At 38.8% G+C, this 20,210-nt stretch overlaps 1 protein-coding gene across 1 annotated transcript in view; it reads right to left on the reverse strand.

Annotated features, from left to right (window-relative positions):
- The window catches only part of LOC139118431 (1-deoxyxylulose-5-phosphate synthase YajO-like), a 388,145-nt gene extending 368,897 nt beyond the window's left edge, over nt 1-19,248 (reverse strand). Inside the window, exon 1 of the mRNA XM_070681728.1 lies at nt 19,032-19,248. Coding sequence (XP_070537829.1) covers nt 19,032-19,145 — 114 coding nt within the window. The 5' untranslated portion in view covers nt 19,146-19,248. The remainder of the gene's footprint in view (nt 1-19,031) is intronic.
- Nucleotides 19,249-20,210: the final 962 nt, after the last annotated feature.

The following is a 20,210-nucleotide window of genomic DNA, read 5'->3' on the forward strand; positions in this document are numbered from 1 at the left end:
GACTGGTAACTTTAAAAAGTTGCCTGTCCTGCCAAAAACTTGCCAGTCCTGATATTATGCCTGCAATTAAACGCAATCAAATACAACTAAGAGTTACCTATACTGTAATAGGCTATTACCTTGTCTGTGAACAAATGAAGATGGGATGGAATCATCTTTCTCTTTAAATAACCTTTATTTATAAACAAACATCAATTGCAAGGTAGATACTGCAAAATACGTCAGTACTTTACTTTGTATTCACAATGCCTATTGTCAGTTTCTATGTATAACAGAATAAAATCATATATTTAAAGTCATGAGTCTGGGAGAAAACAGGTACACAATATACACAGTTTTGCATGAGCATGAGCGTTTCTGAATAGTTTTATAGACAGCTTATCAAATGTTTCAGTGTTCATCGATTGCAGTATCTTTTTCACTACCGAGTCACCTGGAGCAGCATTTTTTGCATCGAGGTACATATTTATGCCCCTCTGAAGTTTCATGCGTTTTCAGAGCCTCGTGTCTGAGATTTGTAGAGACTCTCACGAATGAACCATTCGAGTATTTTTGTACTTGGCAATGGCATGAATGGGCGCGTACACAGTTGTGCATAATTTGCAGTACAACTTCTGCTCGTGGGCACTATCGTCGGTGACTAAACAATCTTTAAATTCAATTTTCCATGACTGAACAATTGTTCTCATACGTTTCGTGGCATCATACTCCCTGTTTGCCCGTAAGGTTTCCTCCGGTGTTCTTCGTTTAGCCGGGAGAGTTGGTAGGCCTAGATAATAGCGGATCATAATTCCTTAAAACTTAACACCGCGCAATTACGTGTTATTGTCGATTGCCTCAGTACTTTGAAACTCATGCAAAATCTACTTTGATTGGTTGATTTTCAAGGTCATGCGTCATTTTGTACAATCGGCTTGTTTCTTACTTGCAATACATGAGGAGGGGCCAAAGATAGGGTTGGCGGCGCTATCCAGGACGGCCAGTGTCACATAACGGTCTATGAATCATGATCGGCCAAAGTTAATTGTCGACCCCACGGTGAATTCAACCTGTCCGACGGACTGGTAACTTTTTTATTTTACCAGTCCGGTGGAAAAATAGCCAGTCTCGGACTGCCGGACAGGCGTTATTTCGAACACTGGAAGTAGGTCATGGCCTTGGACTCTGTGCACGAACCTGATTGGACACTTCAATACCTTTGACCCAAAGTTATTATTCATCAGCACTTCTATATTTAGGGATCGGGGCGAGTGATAATGCTATGCCATGAGGCTAGGTAGAGAACGTATGTACTCATTTCTGGCGATCGAGCAGCGAGAGAACAATCAATCACCAAGGATAAAGCTAATTTGCTAAACGATATTTTATCTTGAATAGTGAGTTGAATGAGTAATAAAATATCATATTTTTAATGTTCAATACGAGGTTGAAACACGGAGGGACCGTGGTTGAAACCAGAGCTATCCGGCTGTAGCCAACCTGGACCAGCTCATTTCACAGCGCCCTCAAACAGTCGATTGTTTTCACTTGTCATACGCGGCGTAACAGAAAAATTAAAACTTTCATAACTTCATTAATATCCAAGCCACGCCCACCAAAACCTTTTCAGTTCTAGCCATTTGAATTCTAAAGACGTCTACCAAATTTGACTGAAATACGTTCAGCCGTTTTTGAGATAATGGGGATACAGACACACAGACACACACACACACACACACACACATGGCTAAACCATATGCTCACGTGTAAACACGTGAGCAAAAAATTGTAAAGATTTGACATAGAGAATCTTCATCTGTTACAAAAAATGTAATTACATTAGGAAGGAGTTTCCACAGACTTCTGAACAACATTATTTAACAGTAAAGAGTGGTGTTTATGAATATTCTACATACTATAGACAAAATACCAATTGTTGTTTCAAAACAAAATTATAACAAATCAGAACTTATCCAACACGTATTTGAATGATAATGAGTTCCAGAGGAGGTTGCAAAGCCTGCAAAGATTGTCATTCTTTTCATCAAGGATCATTTATGATTGTAAAAAGCAAAAAGATGTGAATCATATATGTGAATGGTTTTCAAAGAAGGTATATTTCCATTTTTCATAATAGCAGTTTTCTGCATGGTGTACCTTATGCTTATGAATAATAGCATCTGTAAATTATTTGGTATTAAAGTGTACTGTGATCACAAAGTGCTATTGAGGGAGCTTGAAAATTGATTTTGATGAAATTAGTTTTCCCATGTGACTAAACCTCAAATTTATTGCCCTCTTGTAGCTTTCAATTTCATGTAAAAACATGGAAGAATACTACATGTAAGTACAGATTTCATTTCAAAGTAACTTGCTTAAAAGTTTACAAAGCTTTTGCTATTTTATTGTAGAGTCTATCAGAATTTTTTGATAAGTTAGTGTCATTTGTGCAGGGCTCCCGCTACCTATTCGCCAATTCGCCAAATGCGAAAGAAAGTTAAAAATGGCTACAAAAATTCCTGTTTGGCTAATGTAGTGGCTATTGAATTCTTAGACCTCCTCAACAGAAAACTACACCTAACAATAAAATGTTGGAAGATGTTAAAACAGTTTACCCTCGAGCTCCTTCCTACAAAGTTGCAATGCATTGAAACAGTTTAATCTCCTTTCTACAAAGTTACAAATTCCCTGGTACGTAAAACAAACATTGTTGCTGTTCGATACTACAATACATCATGAACGTAGGTCCATGAACACACTGAGGCCTGCTTTGCCTCTGTGAGTCCTGGATCGTCCTTGAGTCTATCAAAAGTTTTACCTACTTTGCTGTATCAAAATTTGGCCTGCAACTACTCAGTTTGATAGTAAAAACCATAATTTCAAAGGAAACTTTCACAAACGGAGCCATTAATACAAAAGAAAAGGAGAAAAACTGAGGTTTTCTGAAAGGTCAAGTCTGGGTCATCTCATCATGTGATGTCATTCATGAAGACCCCCTAATTACACAATTATGGTTCACAACAAACCACCTAGGGTGGTCCAATAGGTGAAAGGTAATTTTGCTGCCTTTGGCATTCAGCTTGACTGACTCCCATTCGGCCTACTTTCAAACTGCTATAACTTATACAAGAAATTATGTGATTCTGAATGATTTTAATATTTTTGTAGATTCCACCAGTTTAATAATCTAGAAGTGAACATCACCAGACATTTCTTGATGATATCAAAATATCAAATGAAAATATATCTTGGCTAAAATGTTATCATAATCATTAAAACAATGAATGCCCTCAAACAGTGAGTAATTTAAATGAACATATATCGTTGTGTCTTGTTTTACAAGAGTTTTGTTTGGCCCAGCCCTTTTTGTCTCAAGAAAAGTACTTATACTCAAGATGCTATTTCAGCCTGCTTGATCACAACTATGATATACAAGTAAAACCGGGCCCTTAAATACCACAATAATCGTAGCTACACTGCCATTGTGCTATACCATAAATGCTGTCTTCTGCATGGAAAATTGTTTTACTTGTGTGGCTCAAACATTTAGGTTATGGAAGACTGCATAAATTTGCCACATGAGAAGCCTGTAACTTATGACAAGCTATCATACTGTGAATACTAACTGAATGTGGCAGAAATATTCAATCTGTACCTCTTGTAATATACACTTAACATTGCTACCAGATTTTTAGAATTCAATTGCTACCTAATTTTATTTCTGGTGTTTAAAGTTTACCACCAAAAATGAGAAAGGATTTCTATCCCTGAAATGTCATAAAAACACAGATTATAAATGCAAAAACTAAACACATATTTCGTTAATGTAAAAACCATCATGAACATCATACAAAACATCTTGATTTGTAAAATTAGGGACTCCTGAATGACGAGAAAGCTGTTGCCACACTTGAGATCAAACTGGCTAAAAGTTACTCAAAATGGCTAAAAGATTTTTGATTTGGCTAATGAGTTGGCTAATCATTTTGGTGACGTAGCGGGAGCCCTGTTTGTGGTTGACAAGGTCTTGCTATAATTTGGCTGAGGTAGTCAAAATTTGTTAACAGTGAATAGGTCTTGCTCTGTTACATCAGTCTTTCTTTGTCAACATTTTTTTTACCGTAATGTATAATCAGTTTTGTCAAAAATAATTGTAAAATAAAAGTAAATAATGGTAAAATCCTTGTCTGTTTGGTTTTATTTATGTTATACAGTCTCTTTTTTTCATCAGCAATCTACAGTTAATAAGATAATGATTGACAGTAGTCTACAGCTAATCAATCAGTATCATTGAAGATGTTATGGAGATGATATGTCTCTGCTTCATGGTAACTTGTCGTAAATTTTAGTCTACAATTACTATGACTCAATAATTAATGCTCTGTCAGTAATGGTAATATTCAACAAAGAGTGTGATGTAATTGCATGATGCTGAGGTGAATGTGTTATGACTCATGGTCAATAGTTTTAATATTTCAGACTATCAGATTTACAATGACAGCAAACAAATTTACAATAACTGATTTTCAACTACAAATGATCGTATAAACATGGTCATTAGATGGTCTTGACCATCAAATATGGTCAAATCTATCTTAATCAGTAGGACAATGAGATAAATATGTTTATCACATGGTCAATTTTTTCCTTGACCAGTTCTGACCGCGTTTAAACAATCATTGATTGTCAAAGATGATCATTGTCAAAACATGTTCATTCCATGGTCAAAAAAAAAAAAAGTGACCATCAAACATGGTCAAATGAGGTGATGATGATATGGCTGTGCTTCATGGTCACAATTTTTTCCATGACCATGTAATGACAGTGTTTTGACTGTGTATCTATCATGACAGATTGTGACCATCAAACATGGTCAAATCATTTACAATGTGGTGATGATGATATGACAGTGTTTCATGGTCACAATCTTTTCCTTGACCATCTAATGACCATGTTTTGACAGTGACCATATGACAGTCAGTCATCATCAAATCATTGTCAATGTGATGACCATAATATGACCATGTTTCATTGTCATTATTTTTTTCTTGACCATGTGAAGACCATGTTGAGTAAACGTCGGTTGATGATTGTCAAAACATTGTCAGTTTGGATGACGGTCAGCAGTCATTGTCACTGATGGTCAAAACATCATCGACCATGGTTGACAATGTAATGGCACGTTATGATGGTCACCAGGAAAGCAGGGTAGGGTTTATTATCCAAGGTCAAGTGTACAGTGTAACTTGAGGTCAAGTAGAATTTCTTGCTCTGTCTCTGTTTACATACAATCAGTGCAATGTCTCAGTAGGGATTATTATCCAAGGTCAAGTGTACAGTGTAACTTGAGTTCAAGTAGAATTTCTTGCTCTGTCTCTGTTTACATACAATGTGGCAGTCAATGTTGCATTTTTAAGAAAGATTCAATATATGAAGGCCCTGAAAACAGAGAAACTTCACACAATTCATATCAATATTTACATACCTCGCCAAGTACTACCAAAAGATAAAAGGAATTGCAGGTTTTGGCTGATACAGCTGTTCACTTAGATGAGAAACAGACAGGCGTAGCAGGAGGGTTTAAAAGGGCAAATTTGTATCTTGTCACAAGTCTAGACATATTATGCCAGACATTTCCAGTCCTGAAGATCCATTTAAAGAATGATGTCCTGATGACAATACACTTTACACATTCATCATCGTAGTTATATAAACTAATCCATCTTGATTTTTTATGTCAAAGGTGAGAGGTCATGAACCTTACCATTGGTGCAGTGTGTGCACTGTGATTCCTTCCATCCATCCAGGCTGTGGAAATGTATCAGTGTTAACACTTGCAGTATCTGTGTAGATGTGCACTGTAAGTCCTTACATCTATCCAGGCTGTGGAAATTACATGGTGTCAGTGTTGTCACTTGCAGTATCTGTGTAGATGTACACTGTGAGTCCTATCATCCATCCAGGCTGTGGAAATTACATGGTATCAGTGTTATCACTTGCAGTATCTGTGTAGATGTGCACTGTGAGTCCTTACATCTATCCAGGCTGTGGAAATTACATGGTATCAGTGTTGTCACTTGCAGTATCTGTGTAGATGTACACTGTGAGTCCTATCATCCATCCAGGCTGTGGAAATTACAGCACAAAACAGGATGGTTGGACAGTCTCATATACATTACGTTTACTTTTTTGTACGTGGCACACAAGTTTTGTAGATAACATTGTAGATAAAAAGAACCGACTCATTTGAGTGTCTGGATAGAACACACAAGGGAATTCCTAGATTACTAAGCTACTGCAGTGAACTGCAATAAAACTGCTCACATTAATTAGTTTCAGCTGTATCCAGCTGGCAAAGTCGACAACATTGTTTGTCCCATGCAGACAGTTTGTCTGGGGAAGTTGAAATAAACAAGATTTGTACATTTGTACATAAGATATGCACTGTGAGTCCTTCCATCCATCCAGGCTGTGGAAATTACATGGTTTCAGTGTTATCACTTGCAGTATCTGTGTAGATGTACACTGTGAGTCCTTCCATCCATCCAGGCTGTGGAAATTACATGGTGTCAGTGTTGTCACTTGCAGTATCTGTGTAGATGTACACTGTGAGTCCTATCATCCATCCAGGCTGTGGAAATTACATGGTATCAGTGTTATTACTTGCAGTATCTGTGTAGATGTACACTGTGAGTCCTTACATCTATCCAGGCTGTGGAAATTACATGGTGTCAGTGTTATCACTTCCAGTATCTGTGTAGATATGCACTGTGAGTCCTTTCATCCATCCAGGCTGTGGAAATTACATGGTATCAGTGTTGTCACTTGCAGTATCTGTGTAGATATGCACTGTGAGTCCTTCCATCCATCCAGGCTGTGGAAATTACATGGTATCAGTGTTATCACTTGCAGTATCTGTGTAGATGTACACTGTGAGTCCTTCCATCCATCCAGGCTGTGGAAATTACATGGTATCAGTGTTATCACTTGCAGTATCTGTGTAGATGTTCACTGTGAGTCCTTACATCTATCCAGGCTGTGAAATTACATGGTGTCAGTGTTGTCACTTGCAGTATCTGTGTAGATGTACAGTGAGTCCTTACATCTATCCAGGCTGTGGAAATTACATGGTATCAGTGTTATCACTTGCAGTATCTGTGTAGATGTACACTGTGAGTCCTTCCATCCATCCAGGCTGTGGAAATTACATGGTATCAGTGTTATCACTTGCAGTATCTGTGTAGATGTACACTGTGAGTCCCATCATCCATCCAGGCTGTGGAAATTACATGGTATCAGTGTTATCACTTGCAGTATCTGTGTAGATGTACACTGTGAGTCCTTCCATCCATCCAGGCTGTGGAAATTACATGGTATCAGTGTTATCACTTGCAGTATCTGTGTAGATGTACACTGTGAGTCCTATCATCCATCCAGGCTGTGGAAATTACATGGTATCAGTGTTATCACTTGCAGTATCTGTGTAGATGTTCACTGTGAGTCCTTCCATCCATCCAGGCTGTGGAAATTACATGGTGTCAGTGTTGTCACTTGCAGTATCTGTGTAGATGTACACTGTGAGTCCTTCCATCTATCCAGGCTGTAGAAATTACATGGTGTCAGTGTTATCACTTGCAGTATCTGTGTAGATGTACACTGTGAGTACTTCCATCCATCCAGGCTGTGGAAATTACATGGTATCAGTGTTATCACTTGCAGTATCTATGTAGATGTTCACTGTGAGTCCTTCCATCCATCCAGGCTGTGGAAATTACATGGTGTCAGTGTTATCACTTGCAGTATCTGTGTAGATATACACTGTGAGTACTTCCATCCATCCAGGCTGTGGAAATTACATGGTAACAGTGTTATCACTTGCAGTATCTGTGTAGATGTTCACTGTGAGTCCTTCGATCCATCCAGGCTGTGGAAATTACATGGTGTCAGTGTTGTCACTTGCAGTATCTGTGTAGATGTACACTGTGAGTCCTTTCATCCATCCAGGCTGTGGAAATTACATGGTGTCAGTGTTGTCACTTGCAGTATCTGTGTAGATGTACACTGTGAGTCCTTCCATCTATCCAGGCTGTGGAAATTACATGGTATCAGTGTTATCACTTGCAGTATCTGTGTAGATGTACACTGTGAGTACTTCCATCCATCCAGGCTGTGGAAATTACATGGTATCAGTATTATCACTTGCAGTATCTGTGTAGATGTACACTGTGAGTCCTTACATCTATTCAGGCTGTGGAAATTTCATGGTGTCAGTGTTGTCACTTGCAGTATCTGTGTAGATGTGAACTGTGAGTCCTTACATCTATCCAGGCTGTGGAAATTACATGGTATCAGTGTTATCACTAGCAGTATCTGTGTATAGATGTACACTGTGAGTCCCATCATCCATCCAGGCTGTGGAAATTACATGGTATCAGTGTTATCACTTGCAGTATCTGTGTAGATGTACACTGTGAGTCCTTCCATCCATCCAGGCTGTGGAAATTACATGGTATCAGTGTTATCACTTGCAGTATCTGTGTAGATGTACACTGTGAGTCCTATCATCCATCCAGGCTGTGGAATGGTATCAGAGTTATCACTTGCAGTATTTGTGTAGATGTTCACTGTGAGTCCTTCCATCCATCCAGGCTGTGGAAATTACATGGTGTCAGTGTTGTCACTTGCAGTATCTGTGTAGATGTACACTGTGAGTCCTTTCATCCATCCAGGCTGTGGAAATTACATGGTGTCAGTGTTATCACTTGCAGTATCTGTGTAGATGTACACTGTGAGTCCTTCCATCTATCCAGGCTGTGGAAATTACATGGTATCAGTGTTATCACTTGCAGTATCTGTGTAGATGTACACTGTGAGTACTTCCATCCATCCAGGCTGTGGAAATTACATGGTATCAGTGTTATCACTTGCAGTATCTGTGTAGATGTTCACTATGAGTCCTTCCATCCATCCAGGCTGTGGAAATTACATGGTGTCAGTGTTGTCACTTGCAGTATCTGTGTAGATGTACACTGTGAGTCCTTTCATCCATCCAGGCTGTGGAAATTACATGGTGTCAGTGTTGTCACTTGCAGCCCTTACGAAAATTGAGATCTACATCTAGTCCACATTAGATCTACAGTAGACTTTATTTAATTGGGCAGTAGACGAACTGCTTCATCTACTTTTGTGCATACTAATGAGGTCATAGTTCAGAGAGTAGATGAAATGTAGACAAAATGTGGATGAAAAATTAGATGAAATGTAGATCTCAGGTAGATGACATGTAGACAAGATGTAGATCTATTGCTTTGTCTACTTTTGTGCATATTAATCATCAGGTCATAGTTTAGAGAGTAGATAAAATGTAGATGAAAGGCAGACAAGATGTAGATGGAATAAATTACGTATAAGATGTAGCTAAGACAAAGAACAAGAAATTAGTGAGGCATGGAGATCTTGCAAAAGTGTTGAAAATGAAAATGTAAGTATGTTAACATGTCAATCAATTTTTAGACTTTAAAATTGACCGATGTTCATGGTGTAGCACAGGCGAGGGCTGCACTTCATGATGAGTATCACAATATTGCATATCACAACAACATCCGTTTGATGTAATTTGGTGGCAACTTCACTGAGCACCATGGTATCGATGGACCTTTGCATAGGATATCTCACGCTGGAAAAATCAATCATTCAATGACCGATCATGAGTGGTATTCAGGTCGAAATAGAGAGTAGAACATTGTGCAAGCATTGCTTAGGCCTACTCAAATTTTTCAAAATCTTTCTCAACTGTACATACATCATTACATGATTAACAGAATAAACTGCATACAAAGCATTTCAGTACATTCAACGACGCTTTATTAAAAAATTTAGAACTCAGGGTTTTACATGACGCGCATTTCTGCGTCCTTTACGCATAAAACCGGACGCAGGACCCCTCAAAAACTAAACCACGCGTCCCTTGGGACGCAGCAATATCTGTTGCTGGTGTACACCTTGCGAAGCTGCTGAACACGTAAAACACATCCCAGTAAACCTTACCGACCCCGTACTTTAACCCTTAAAGTGCCGCGTCGGTTTATAAACCGACACGGCATTCTCGCTCTCAGCGCCACGTCGGTATATAAACCGACAGTGATTGCGTTCTATGCTTATGCCTAACTTAGCTATGCATTGCCGAACTCAGCCAGAAGGAGGGTATTCCTGACCCTTTGAACCCAGTTTAGTACCATATAAGGACTAAAATAATGACATCATGCAGCCTAACAATCGAAAATTCCAGTAATTTATGCGAACTTTCTTCAAAAGAGGTCAGCGGTTTTCATGAATATTTAATCAGGTCTGCAGTTTCACCCGTACGCGGATACGGCACAGTGCATTGAACGAAACACGTACGTACGTTTTGAAAGCTTTACCATGCCGTAGACACGGAAGACAACTATATTATGCCAAGCTACTGCCCTCTGGGTGATAGAAATGATAGATTTTACAGTTTTTTTGAGAATATTTTATGGAAAAATGACGCGATTTGGTGACCAAATCGATCGCGATAGTGAACTTCGAACGTATCGGCGGCCAAGATGGCGGCACTGTGTGATGCCTAACTCTCGACATGGAACCCGAGGTTAAGGTTTTCGAAGTCCAAAACATGCAAGATTGAGAAATTTGTAAGGATTCGGTTAAATTGAAGTGTATTTTGTGAATTTTCAAGCGTTTGACTGCCAGAAAGCCCCTTTAAACTGTTGATATTTGACCTCCGGCCGTCCTGAAGCGAGACGGCCATAACAGTCGACCCGGTTTGTAAATGAAATGTAGTTGTTCTGAACTGTTGACATTGCGAGACATTTCCTACGTGTTACGCATTTTTTTAACTGAAATAAACCGGACATGAAACTTTTTTCTCGATACTTAGTGGTTTCTTTCCATTTTGTGGCGGATTTTGTGGCGTGCTTGTCAAAAAATGTGATCAAACTTGGCGAACGGATTGACTAGTATGTATGGTAGTACGAGTCCGTGACTCGATAAGCCACAGATAGTTACACACGCGTACGTGAATTAAACTAATGTAAGTTGGGTCAAACACCAAAATTAATCGATAAAAAGGTTAGTGAAATGTGTTTTTGTCTTCAACTCTTCATTATAGTTATACAGGCGGTTCAAACTATACAGAGTCAGTTGAATATGCCCTATAGTTGTGTGCATGTGTTGCACAATAGTTACCCCTCCATGTACAATATGGAACCTTGTTGTCTCTGTGTATGCAAATAGCGTTGATCGCGATTTCGGGTTTGTTACTAAATATAGCCGCACGCGCGCGACTTTCGGACAAATAAGCTGAAATTCGGACAAATTTTGTCGTTGTATGCGCGGCTGTTGTTGCAGCTTGTAGTCTCAGTCATCAATTCATACGAATAAGTGTGACGCTAAATAGCCTTTCTAACACTCGCAGGTTTTATTTTCGTCGTTTATGCGGAAAATGCGGACAAATGTTTATTTATGCATATTAATGAGAGAGAACAGTGACGTCATTTGCGATCAGCGCTATTAATACTAATTGAACACAGTGAAGACCATGGCATTGATAAACTATAAAACATTTTGTGAAATAAATTGGGACCCCCATATTTTGATGTAGGACTCCCATTTTCTAACACCAGGAGTCCCAGGGACTCTCAAAAGTTAAAAGTGATGTAAAACCCTGAGAACTGAAATATTCTACATGTTACACAATCAAAATTCATATGCTCGTGGTATTAAAACAGGCGATCAACAAACCTTGCCTACCTCAAGCTCACGGGCCTACCTTACAAGTTGCTTTACAATTACCGCAGTACCAGTACTGTATAGCTGTATACTTGCAGTGTAGAGGCACTGCCAGTGCCATCGTCAAGTTATCGATGACAACCTATGTCTCAACCCGATGTAATTCTCGATCGGAACACTTTCTATGCATATCAGAATTGATGTCACATTGTTTATTGAAATTACATGGTATCAGTGTTATCACTTGCAGTATCTGTGTAGATGTACACTGTGAGTCCTTCCATCCATCCAGGCTGTGGAAATTACATGGTATCAGTGTTATCACTTGCAGTATCTGTGTAGATGTACACTGTGAGTCCTATCATCCATCCAGGCTGTGGAAATTACATGGTATCAGTGTTATCACTTGCAGTATCTGTGTAGATGTTCACTGTGAGTCCTTCCATCCATCCAGGCTGTGGAAATTACATGGTGTCAGTGTTGTCACTTGCAGTATCTGTGTAGATGTACACTGTGAGTCCTTCCATCTATCCAGGCTGTAGAAATTACATGGTGTCAGTGTTATCACTTGCAGTATCTGTGTAGATGTACACTGTGAGTACTTCCATCCATCCAGGCTGTGGAAATTACATGGTATCAGTGTTATCACTTGCAGTATCTATGTAGATGTTCACTGTGAGTCCTTCCATCCATCCAGCTGTGGAAATTACATGGTGTCAGTGTTATCACTTGCAGTATCTGTGTAGATATACACTGTGAGTACTTCCATCCATCCAGGCTGTGGAAATTACATGGTAACAGTGTTATCACTTGCAGTATCTGTGTAGATGTTCACTGTGAGTCCTTCGATCCATCCAGGCTGTGGAAATTACATGGTGTCAGTGTTGTCACTTGCAGTATCTGTGTAGATGTACACTGTGAGTCCTTTCATCCATCCAGGCTGTGGAAATTACATGGTATCAGTGTTATCACTTGCAGTATCTGTGTAGATGTACACTGTGAGTACTTCCATCCATCCAGGCTGTGGAAATTACATGGTATCAGTGTTATCACTTGCAGTATCTGTGTAGATGTTCACTATGAGTCCTTCCATCCATCCAGGCTGTGGAAATTACATGGTGTCAGTGTTGTCACTTGCAGTATCTGTGTAGATGTACACTGTGAGTCCTTTCATCCATCCAGGCTGTGGAAATTACATGGTGTCAGTGTTGTCACTTGCAGCCCTTACGGAAAATTGAGATCTACATCTAGTCCACATTAGATCTACAGTAGACTTTATTTAATTGGGCAGTAGACGAACTGCTTCATCTACTTTTGTGCATACTAATGAGGTCATAGTTCAGAGAGTAGATGAAATGTAGACAAAATGTGGATGAAAAATTAGATGAAATGTAGATCTCAGGTAGATGACATGTAGACAAGATGTAGATCTATTGCTTTGTCTACTTTTGTGCATATTAATCATCAGGTCATAGTTTAGAGAGTAGATAAAATGTAGATGAAAGGCAGACAAGATGTAGATGGAATAAATTACGTATAAGATGTAGCTAAGACAAAGAACAAGAAATTAGTGAGGCATGGAGATCTTGCAAAAGTGTTGAAAATGAAAATGTAAGTATGTTAACATGTCAATCAATTTTTAGACTTTAAAATTGACCGATGTTCATGGTGTAGCACAGGCGAGGGCTGCACTTCATGATGAGTATCACAATATTGCATATCACAACAACATCCGTTTGATGTAATTTGGTGGCAACTTCACTGAGCACCATGGTATCGATGGACCTTTGCATAGGATATCTCACGCTGGAAAAATCAATCATTCAATGACCGATCATGAGTGGTATTCAGGTCGAAATAGAGAGTAGAACATTGTGCAAGCATTGCTTAGGCCTACTCAAATTTTTCAAAATCTTTCTCAACTGTACATACATCATTACAACAGAATAAACTGCATACAAAGCATTTCAGTACATTCAACGACGCTTTATTAAAAAATTTAGAACTCAGGGTTTTACATGACGCGCATTTCTGCGTCCTTTACGCATAAAACCGGACGCAGGACCCCTCAAAAACTAAACCACGCGTCCCTTGGGACGCAGCAATATCTGTTGCTGGTGTACACCTTGCGAAGCTGCTGAACACGTAAAACACATCCCAGTAAACCTTACCGACCCCGTACTTTAACCCTTAAAGTGCCGCGTCGGTTTATAAACCGACACGGCATTCTCGCTCTCAGCGCCACGTCGGTATATAAACCGACAGTGATTGCGTTCTATGCTTATGCCTAACTTAGCTATGCATTGCCGAACTCAGCCAGAAGGAGGGTATTCCTGACCCTTTGAACCCAGTTTAGTACCATATAAGGACTAAAATAATGACATCATGCAGCCTAACAATCGAAAATTCCAGTAATTTATGCGAACTTTCTTCAAAAGAGGTCAGCGGTTTTCATGAATATTTAATCAGGTCTGCAGTTTCACCCGTACGCGGATACGGCACAGTGCATTGAACGAAACACGTACGTACGTTTTGAAAGCTTTACCATGCCGTAGACACGGAAGACAACTATATTATGCCAAGCTACTGCCCTCTGGGTGATAGAAATGATAGATTTTACAGTTTTTTTGAGAATATTTTATGGAAAAATGACGCGATTTGGTGACCAAATCGATCGCGATAGTGAACTTCGAACGTATCGGCGGCCAAGATGGCGGCACTGTGTGATGCCTAACTCTCGACATGGAACCCGAGGTTAAGGTTTTCGAAGTCCAAAACATGCAAGATTGAGAAATTTGTAAGGATTCGGTTAAATTGAAGTGTATTTTGTGAATTTTCAAGCGTTTGACTGCCAGAAAGCCCTTTAAACTGTTGATATTTGACCTCCGGCCGTCCTGAAGCGAGACGGCCATAACAGTCGACCCGGTTTGTAAATGAAATGTAGTTGTTCTGAACTGTTGACATTGCGAGACATTTCCTACGTGTTACGCATTTTTTTAACTGAAATAAACCGGACATGAAACTTTTTTCTCGATACTTAGTGGTTTCTTTCCATTTTGTGGCGGATTTTGTGGCGTGCTTGTCAAAAAATGTGATCAAACTTGGCGAACGGATTGACTAGTATGTATGGTAGTACGAGTCCGTGACTCGATAAGCCACAGATAGTTACACACGCGTACGTGAATTAAACTAATGTAAGTTGGGTCAAACACCAAAATTAATCGATAAAAAGGTTAGTGAAATGTGTTTTTGTCTTCAACTCTTCATTATAGTTATACAGGCGGTTCAAACTATACAGAGTCAGTTGAATATGCCCTATAGTTGTGTGCATGTGTTGCACAATAGTTACCCCTCCATGTACAATATGGAACCTTGTTGTCTCTGTGTATGCAAATAGCGTTGATCGCGATTTCGGGTTTGTTACTAAATATAGCCGCACGCGCGCGACTTTCGGACAAATAAGCTGAAATTCGGACAAATTTTGTCGTTGTATGCGCGGCTGTTGTCGCAGCTTGTAGTTTCAGTCATCAATTCATACGAATAAGTGTGACGCTAAATAGCCTTTCTAACACTCGCAGGTTTTATTTTCGTCGTTTATGCGGAAAATGCGGACAAATGTTTATTTATGCATATTAATGAGAGAGAACAGTGACGTCATTTGCGATCAGCGCTATTAATACTAATTGAACACAGTGAAGACCATGGCATTGATAAACTATAAAACATTTTGTGAAATAAATTGGGACCCCCATATTTTGATGTAGGACTCCCATTTTCTAACACCAGGAGTCCCAGGGACTCTCAAAAGTTAAAAGTGATGTAAAACCCTGAGAACTGAAATATTCTACATGTTACACAATCAAAATTCATATGCTCGTGGTATTAAAACAGGCGATCAACAAACCTTGCCTACCTCAAGCTCACGGGCCTACCTTACAAGTTGCATTACAATTACCGCAGTACCAGTACTGTATAGCTGTATACTTGCAGTGTAGAGGCACTGCCAGTGCCATCGTCAAGTTTATCGATGACAACCTATGTCTCAACCCGATGTAATTCTCGATCGGAACACTTTCTATGCATATCAGAATTGATGTCACATTGTTTATTGAAATTACATGGTATCAGTGTTATCACTTGCAGTATCTGTGTAGATGTACACTGTGAGTCCTTCCATCCATCCAGGCTGTGGAAATTACATGGTATCAGTGTTATCACTTGCAGTATCTGTGTAGATGTACACTGTGAGTCATTCCATCTATCCAGGCTGTGGAAATTACATGGTATCAGTGTTATCACTTGCAGTATCTGTGTAGATGTTCACTGTGAGTCCTTATATCCATCCAGGCTGTGGAAATTACATGTTAGAGAGAAAGTCTTAGGTGTAGAGAGAAACAGTCTAACATAAAAGAATTTGTATGGTTTTGCACAGAGTAGTTTTGCTTGTTATAATGTCTTAACAGTGCATGGGAATCCTCTCTCATCTGTTTCACGTGAACATTTTGATAGACAAATCAACTTGTGTCAAATAAAACATTTTCATGCACATCAAAGATGAAAGCTGATTATGCAGTACAACCATCCTTTGGAATGGTAATAAACATGTAATCTCTGATGTGCAGATGCATTCAGTGTTAGAGAGGTCCCTGGACAAGTATTAATGCAAGTCTAATCCTGCAACTAATTACATGTAAGTGGTGCAAAGGCTAGTTATGTGAGTCAAACGCAAAATACACTGCTGAAATATCATCATACATTGTATCTGTGCAGTCTGCTTCAAAAAGTTGAACCATTCTTTCATTATTACAACTTGTTTTATCCTTGTCAGATTTCAGTGATGTTACTGGTTGACCTGGCACTCTTCAAAGAATATTGGGTGGAAGTGAATAAGGAGGAAAGATGGCATTCAAAAGTATTATTATACTACTGTGACAGTAGTATAATAATACTTTTGAATGCCATCTTGTCTGTCTATAAGAATTAAAATGACAGATAAAAATCTGCAATAATGAAACGAAAAGGATGTCATGTCAATATTTAGCCATCAAGCCAAATATTGATGATATGGAATTATTTGGACAGTGTAAAAGATCAAAGTGAGACTAGCATTTTAATTCTGAACTTACTGAAATAGTGGTTATAACAAGCAGTCCAGAGACAACCAAACCAGTGCAAGAGTATATCCTATCATGTATTTTAAATGTTGCATCATGGTTATATACTTACCAAGCAAAGCTTTCACAGTTGCAGTGAAAGCAGCAGAACCCACAGTTACAATGTCCAATCCTATGATCTTTGATGTCACATGATGGTTGTTTGCCTGAATCCACTAACATGGTGGATGCTAATAATGTACCTGCCATGTCTATTTCTCTGCAATGGAAAATATTTTGAAAATTTATGAAGCCGCGCGACAGAGTTATTATAACAACTTTCATTTAGTACAATATTTCAAAGTAGTATTGGTGACGATGTTTGTATTTTGTGATTAGTGTTATGTAGGTCATTCCCCCACACTCATCATGACCTGAGTTCAATTAGTCTAGAACATTCTCAAGGTCACTGCCCTTGATGACCTCACAACCTTGAATTCAATTAGTCATGTTTGGAATGTTCTGGAAAGTTGATTAGTTGTGTAAGGGAGATAATTTTAGAACAGTAATTAGCATGTCAATAAAAGTTCTAGATTGTTCTTATATGCCTTTATAAAAGGGACGTGCTCAGCTTCCAGTCAGACTTTTGGGATCGTGTCTCTTGTGTGTTACTAAACTCCAGCAGTAGTCATTCTCAAGACTTTTCAAGACCTTCACTGTCAACGCTGGATTTATACTGTGGACTTTGTGCAGCTTCAAGCCTGCAAGCCAAAGGACTGTTCATTCATCCGACTGACTGTTACAACTCTGAGACTGGAGCTTTGCCGTCCCAGCTGAGATAAGTAGTCTGTACACTTTTAAAGCTTGTACTCTGTCCCTGACTTAGCAATTAGTTTTGTTTTCGTAATAAATTTTGTTTAAACGGAAACTGCTGAGTTCACCCTTTTGTTCGTTTTCTCTGCACGTAACAATTAGACAGTCACAACTCCAAGCAAATTCTGTCACAGACTTATTGATATGGAATATAGGGCAATGTCAGATCAAAGTGTTGTAAATCAGTCACAACTGAAAGTATATGGACATTTTTTAGATACTTTTTCAAAAATTTACTGTCACAGTGATAATTACAAATTTTTAAACCATTTTGTTCACTTGAGTCTATTCATAAATTCACACTCACTTTCTGTTGAATGTTTGGGTGAAATTTTACCAAAAATAATTTGAAAGGAAAGTCCTAAATGGAAAACATAATTATAAATATCAGTTTTTACAAAATCATGGTGATAAAATGGTGAGGAGGGTTCATCCAATATGACATATCTAAAATGGTACTAGTGGGGACGCAGTGTCCCCTTGTTTAAAATTCCTACATGACAATTTACAATAAACCAAGTACCTCAGCAACAGGTACAGTGTAGTACTACTCAGTTTTGACCAGTTCACTCCCCACATGTGAGGTGTGAAAAATTGTTGACAAGACCCATCTGCTACTATACAATAGATGTTTATTCTTCCTAACGTTTCGGACGTACACGGACCACCTTCATCAGAGGCTGTACAGACACAGCGGAAACAAGGGAACGAAAATTACATTTTGTTCTAGATGTGTTCTAGATGTGTTAGTTTAACTGCCGGGTGAATATGATAAATATTGCAAGGCAACTTCTAAACTACCGGTATATAGCATTGAATCTTTTGATACCTGGTATTTGTAGAAACTTTTGAGTAATATGCTTTCTTTTCTTATCAGTTAAAGATTGTTCTGAAGTTTGGACGATGAACTCAATAATTATCACAAAATTTTACCAGCCCTGCCAAGTCTTGAAAACAAAGTCTGTAATTGAATAGCCTATAATATCAACTGTACAGATGACATTGTAAAAAAATTCATCATTTGGTTCTAATTTTTCATGTTTGGAGTGAGTTAGGTATCAGAAATTACGAGGGCAAGATTGACATATTGTAGATTAGAAGCTATATGTACTTTGTGGATACAAAATCTGTTCACAGCTGTCTTAAGTCTTATGACCTGATTTGACCCAGACATATTTTTCCCATCATTCTTCAATAGTGGTACGCACCACTGCTCTCAGTGGAATTATAACACGAAGGACGATCAATACAGCCTAACTATACATGTGCGTTGTTGCCTAACTATACATGTGCGTTGCAAATTCAATACAGCCTAACATTACCCTCTCCGAATGTAAATGTTCCAAGGCAGATATTTGAAACTCTCAGACCAGAGTTGCCAAGGTAATTGTACTTCAGCCTTCCTATCAAACTCGCTGCTGATCTTGCCATAATCTGGTTCTCCAGGGGAGGTCAGCACTCGTGTACACGGCTGCCAGTTTGCTTACGAGGTGTTTGTTGTGTCAATATTTTTACAGCTCGGAAGGTCAACCTGCAGCGAACTCCATAGCGCCCTCACATGACTGTATTCTAACAAAGGAATGAGCCAAAACGGACCCAACAGACCCAACAAACCCGAACGGGGCCACACATGCCTTAAATATTATGCAAATGAAGACAAGACACGTGAATAACTTAGACCATTAAACACTAAAGTACAAACGCCACTTATAAAAATACACGAAATGCATATGCCATCACGAGGAACTACGGTTTGTAGGACGCCCGATATGCTTCAGTGCGAACGATATCACTCTGGCTGAGATTCGGAGACGATGTAGTTCTGAAATTCATTGAAACATATGATGAGATCAATTAATTTATACAAGATTTCAACAAAATGCATCATACATTCAAATTTTCGTTTGAAAGCTCTTCTCAAGAAATAACACTACATAGTTACATCTAATTAACATCCGTAAAAACCATCGATATAAAAAAGGACATTCTCGACATCAGAGCACACACAAAATCAACAGTATTCTTACACAGAAACTCATTTAAAAGGGTCTCATGCATCAGAAAAAGGTAAATTTTGTATAAAAATTGAATTTCTTCGATGCAGATTAACATGTGATTTGTCACATAATTTAAATAACAACACACATACATAGATTCACAAAAGCCTGCTTAAACTGAGTGGATGCATATTTTGTGGAATCTTCACTACTTGCCTGTCATACACACCCCTTATTGCCTGTTGAATGCGATTTATTTTTCCGCTGTCCATGTTGTTCCTGGGAAGGAGTGAAAGTTTGAACAGAGGGAATGCTTGTATGTGTGATATTGTATTAACTGTTTGAAATACGTCATTGTATTTTTGAATCGTTGAGGATATCATGCCTACACCGCTTGTTGTATTTATTCAAGGTCGACGACAACAACTGCAATCAATGTAGTCAGATATTATTTCAAGATCACAGTGAGAATATCTGTGGAGTTCAAGGTAAAACGATC

The sequence above is a fragment of the Ptychodera flava genome, chromosome 19 (assembly GCF_041260155.1).
Source record: "Ptychodera flava strain L36383 chromosome 19, AS_Pfla_20210202, whole genome shotgun sequence".
NCBI classification, from domain to species: Eukaryota; Metazoa; Hemichordata; class Enteropneusta; family Ptychoderidae; genus Ptychodera; species Ptychodera flava.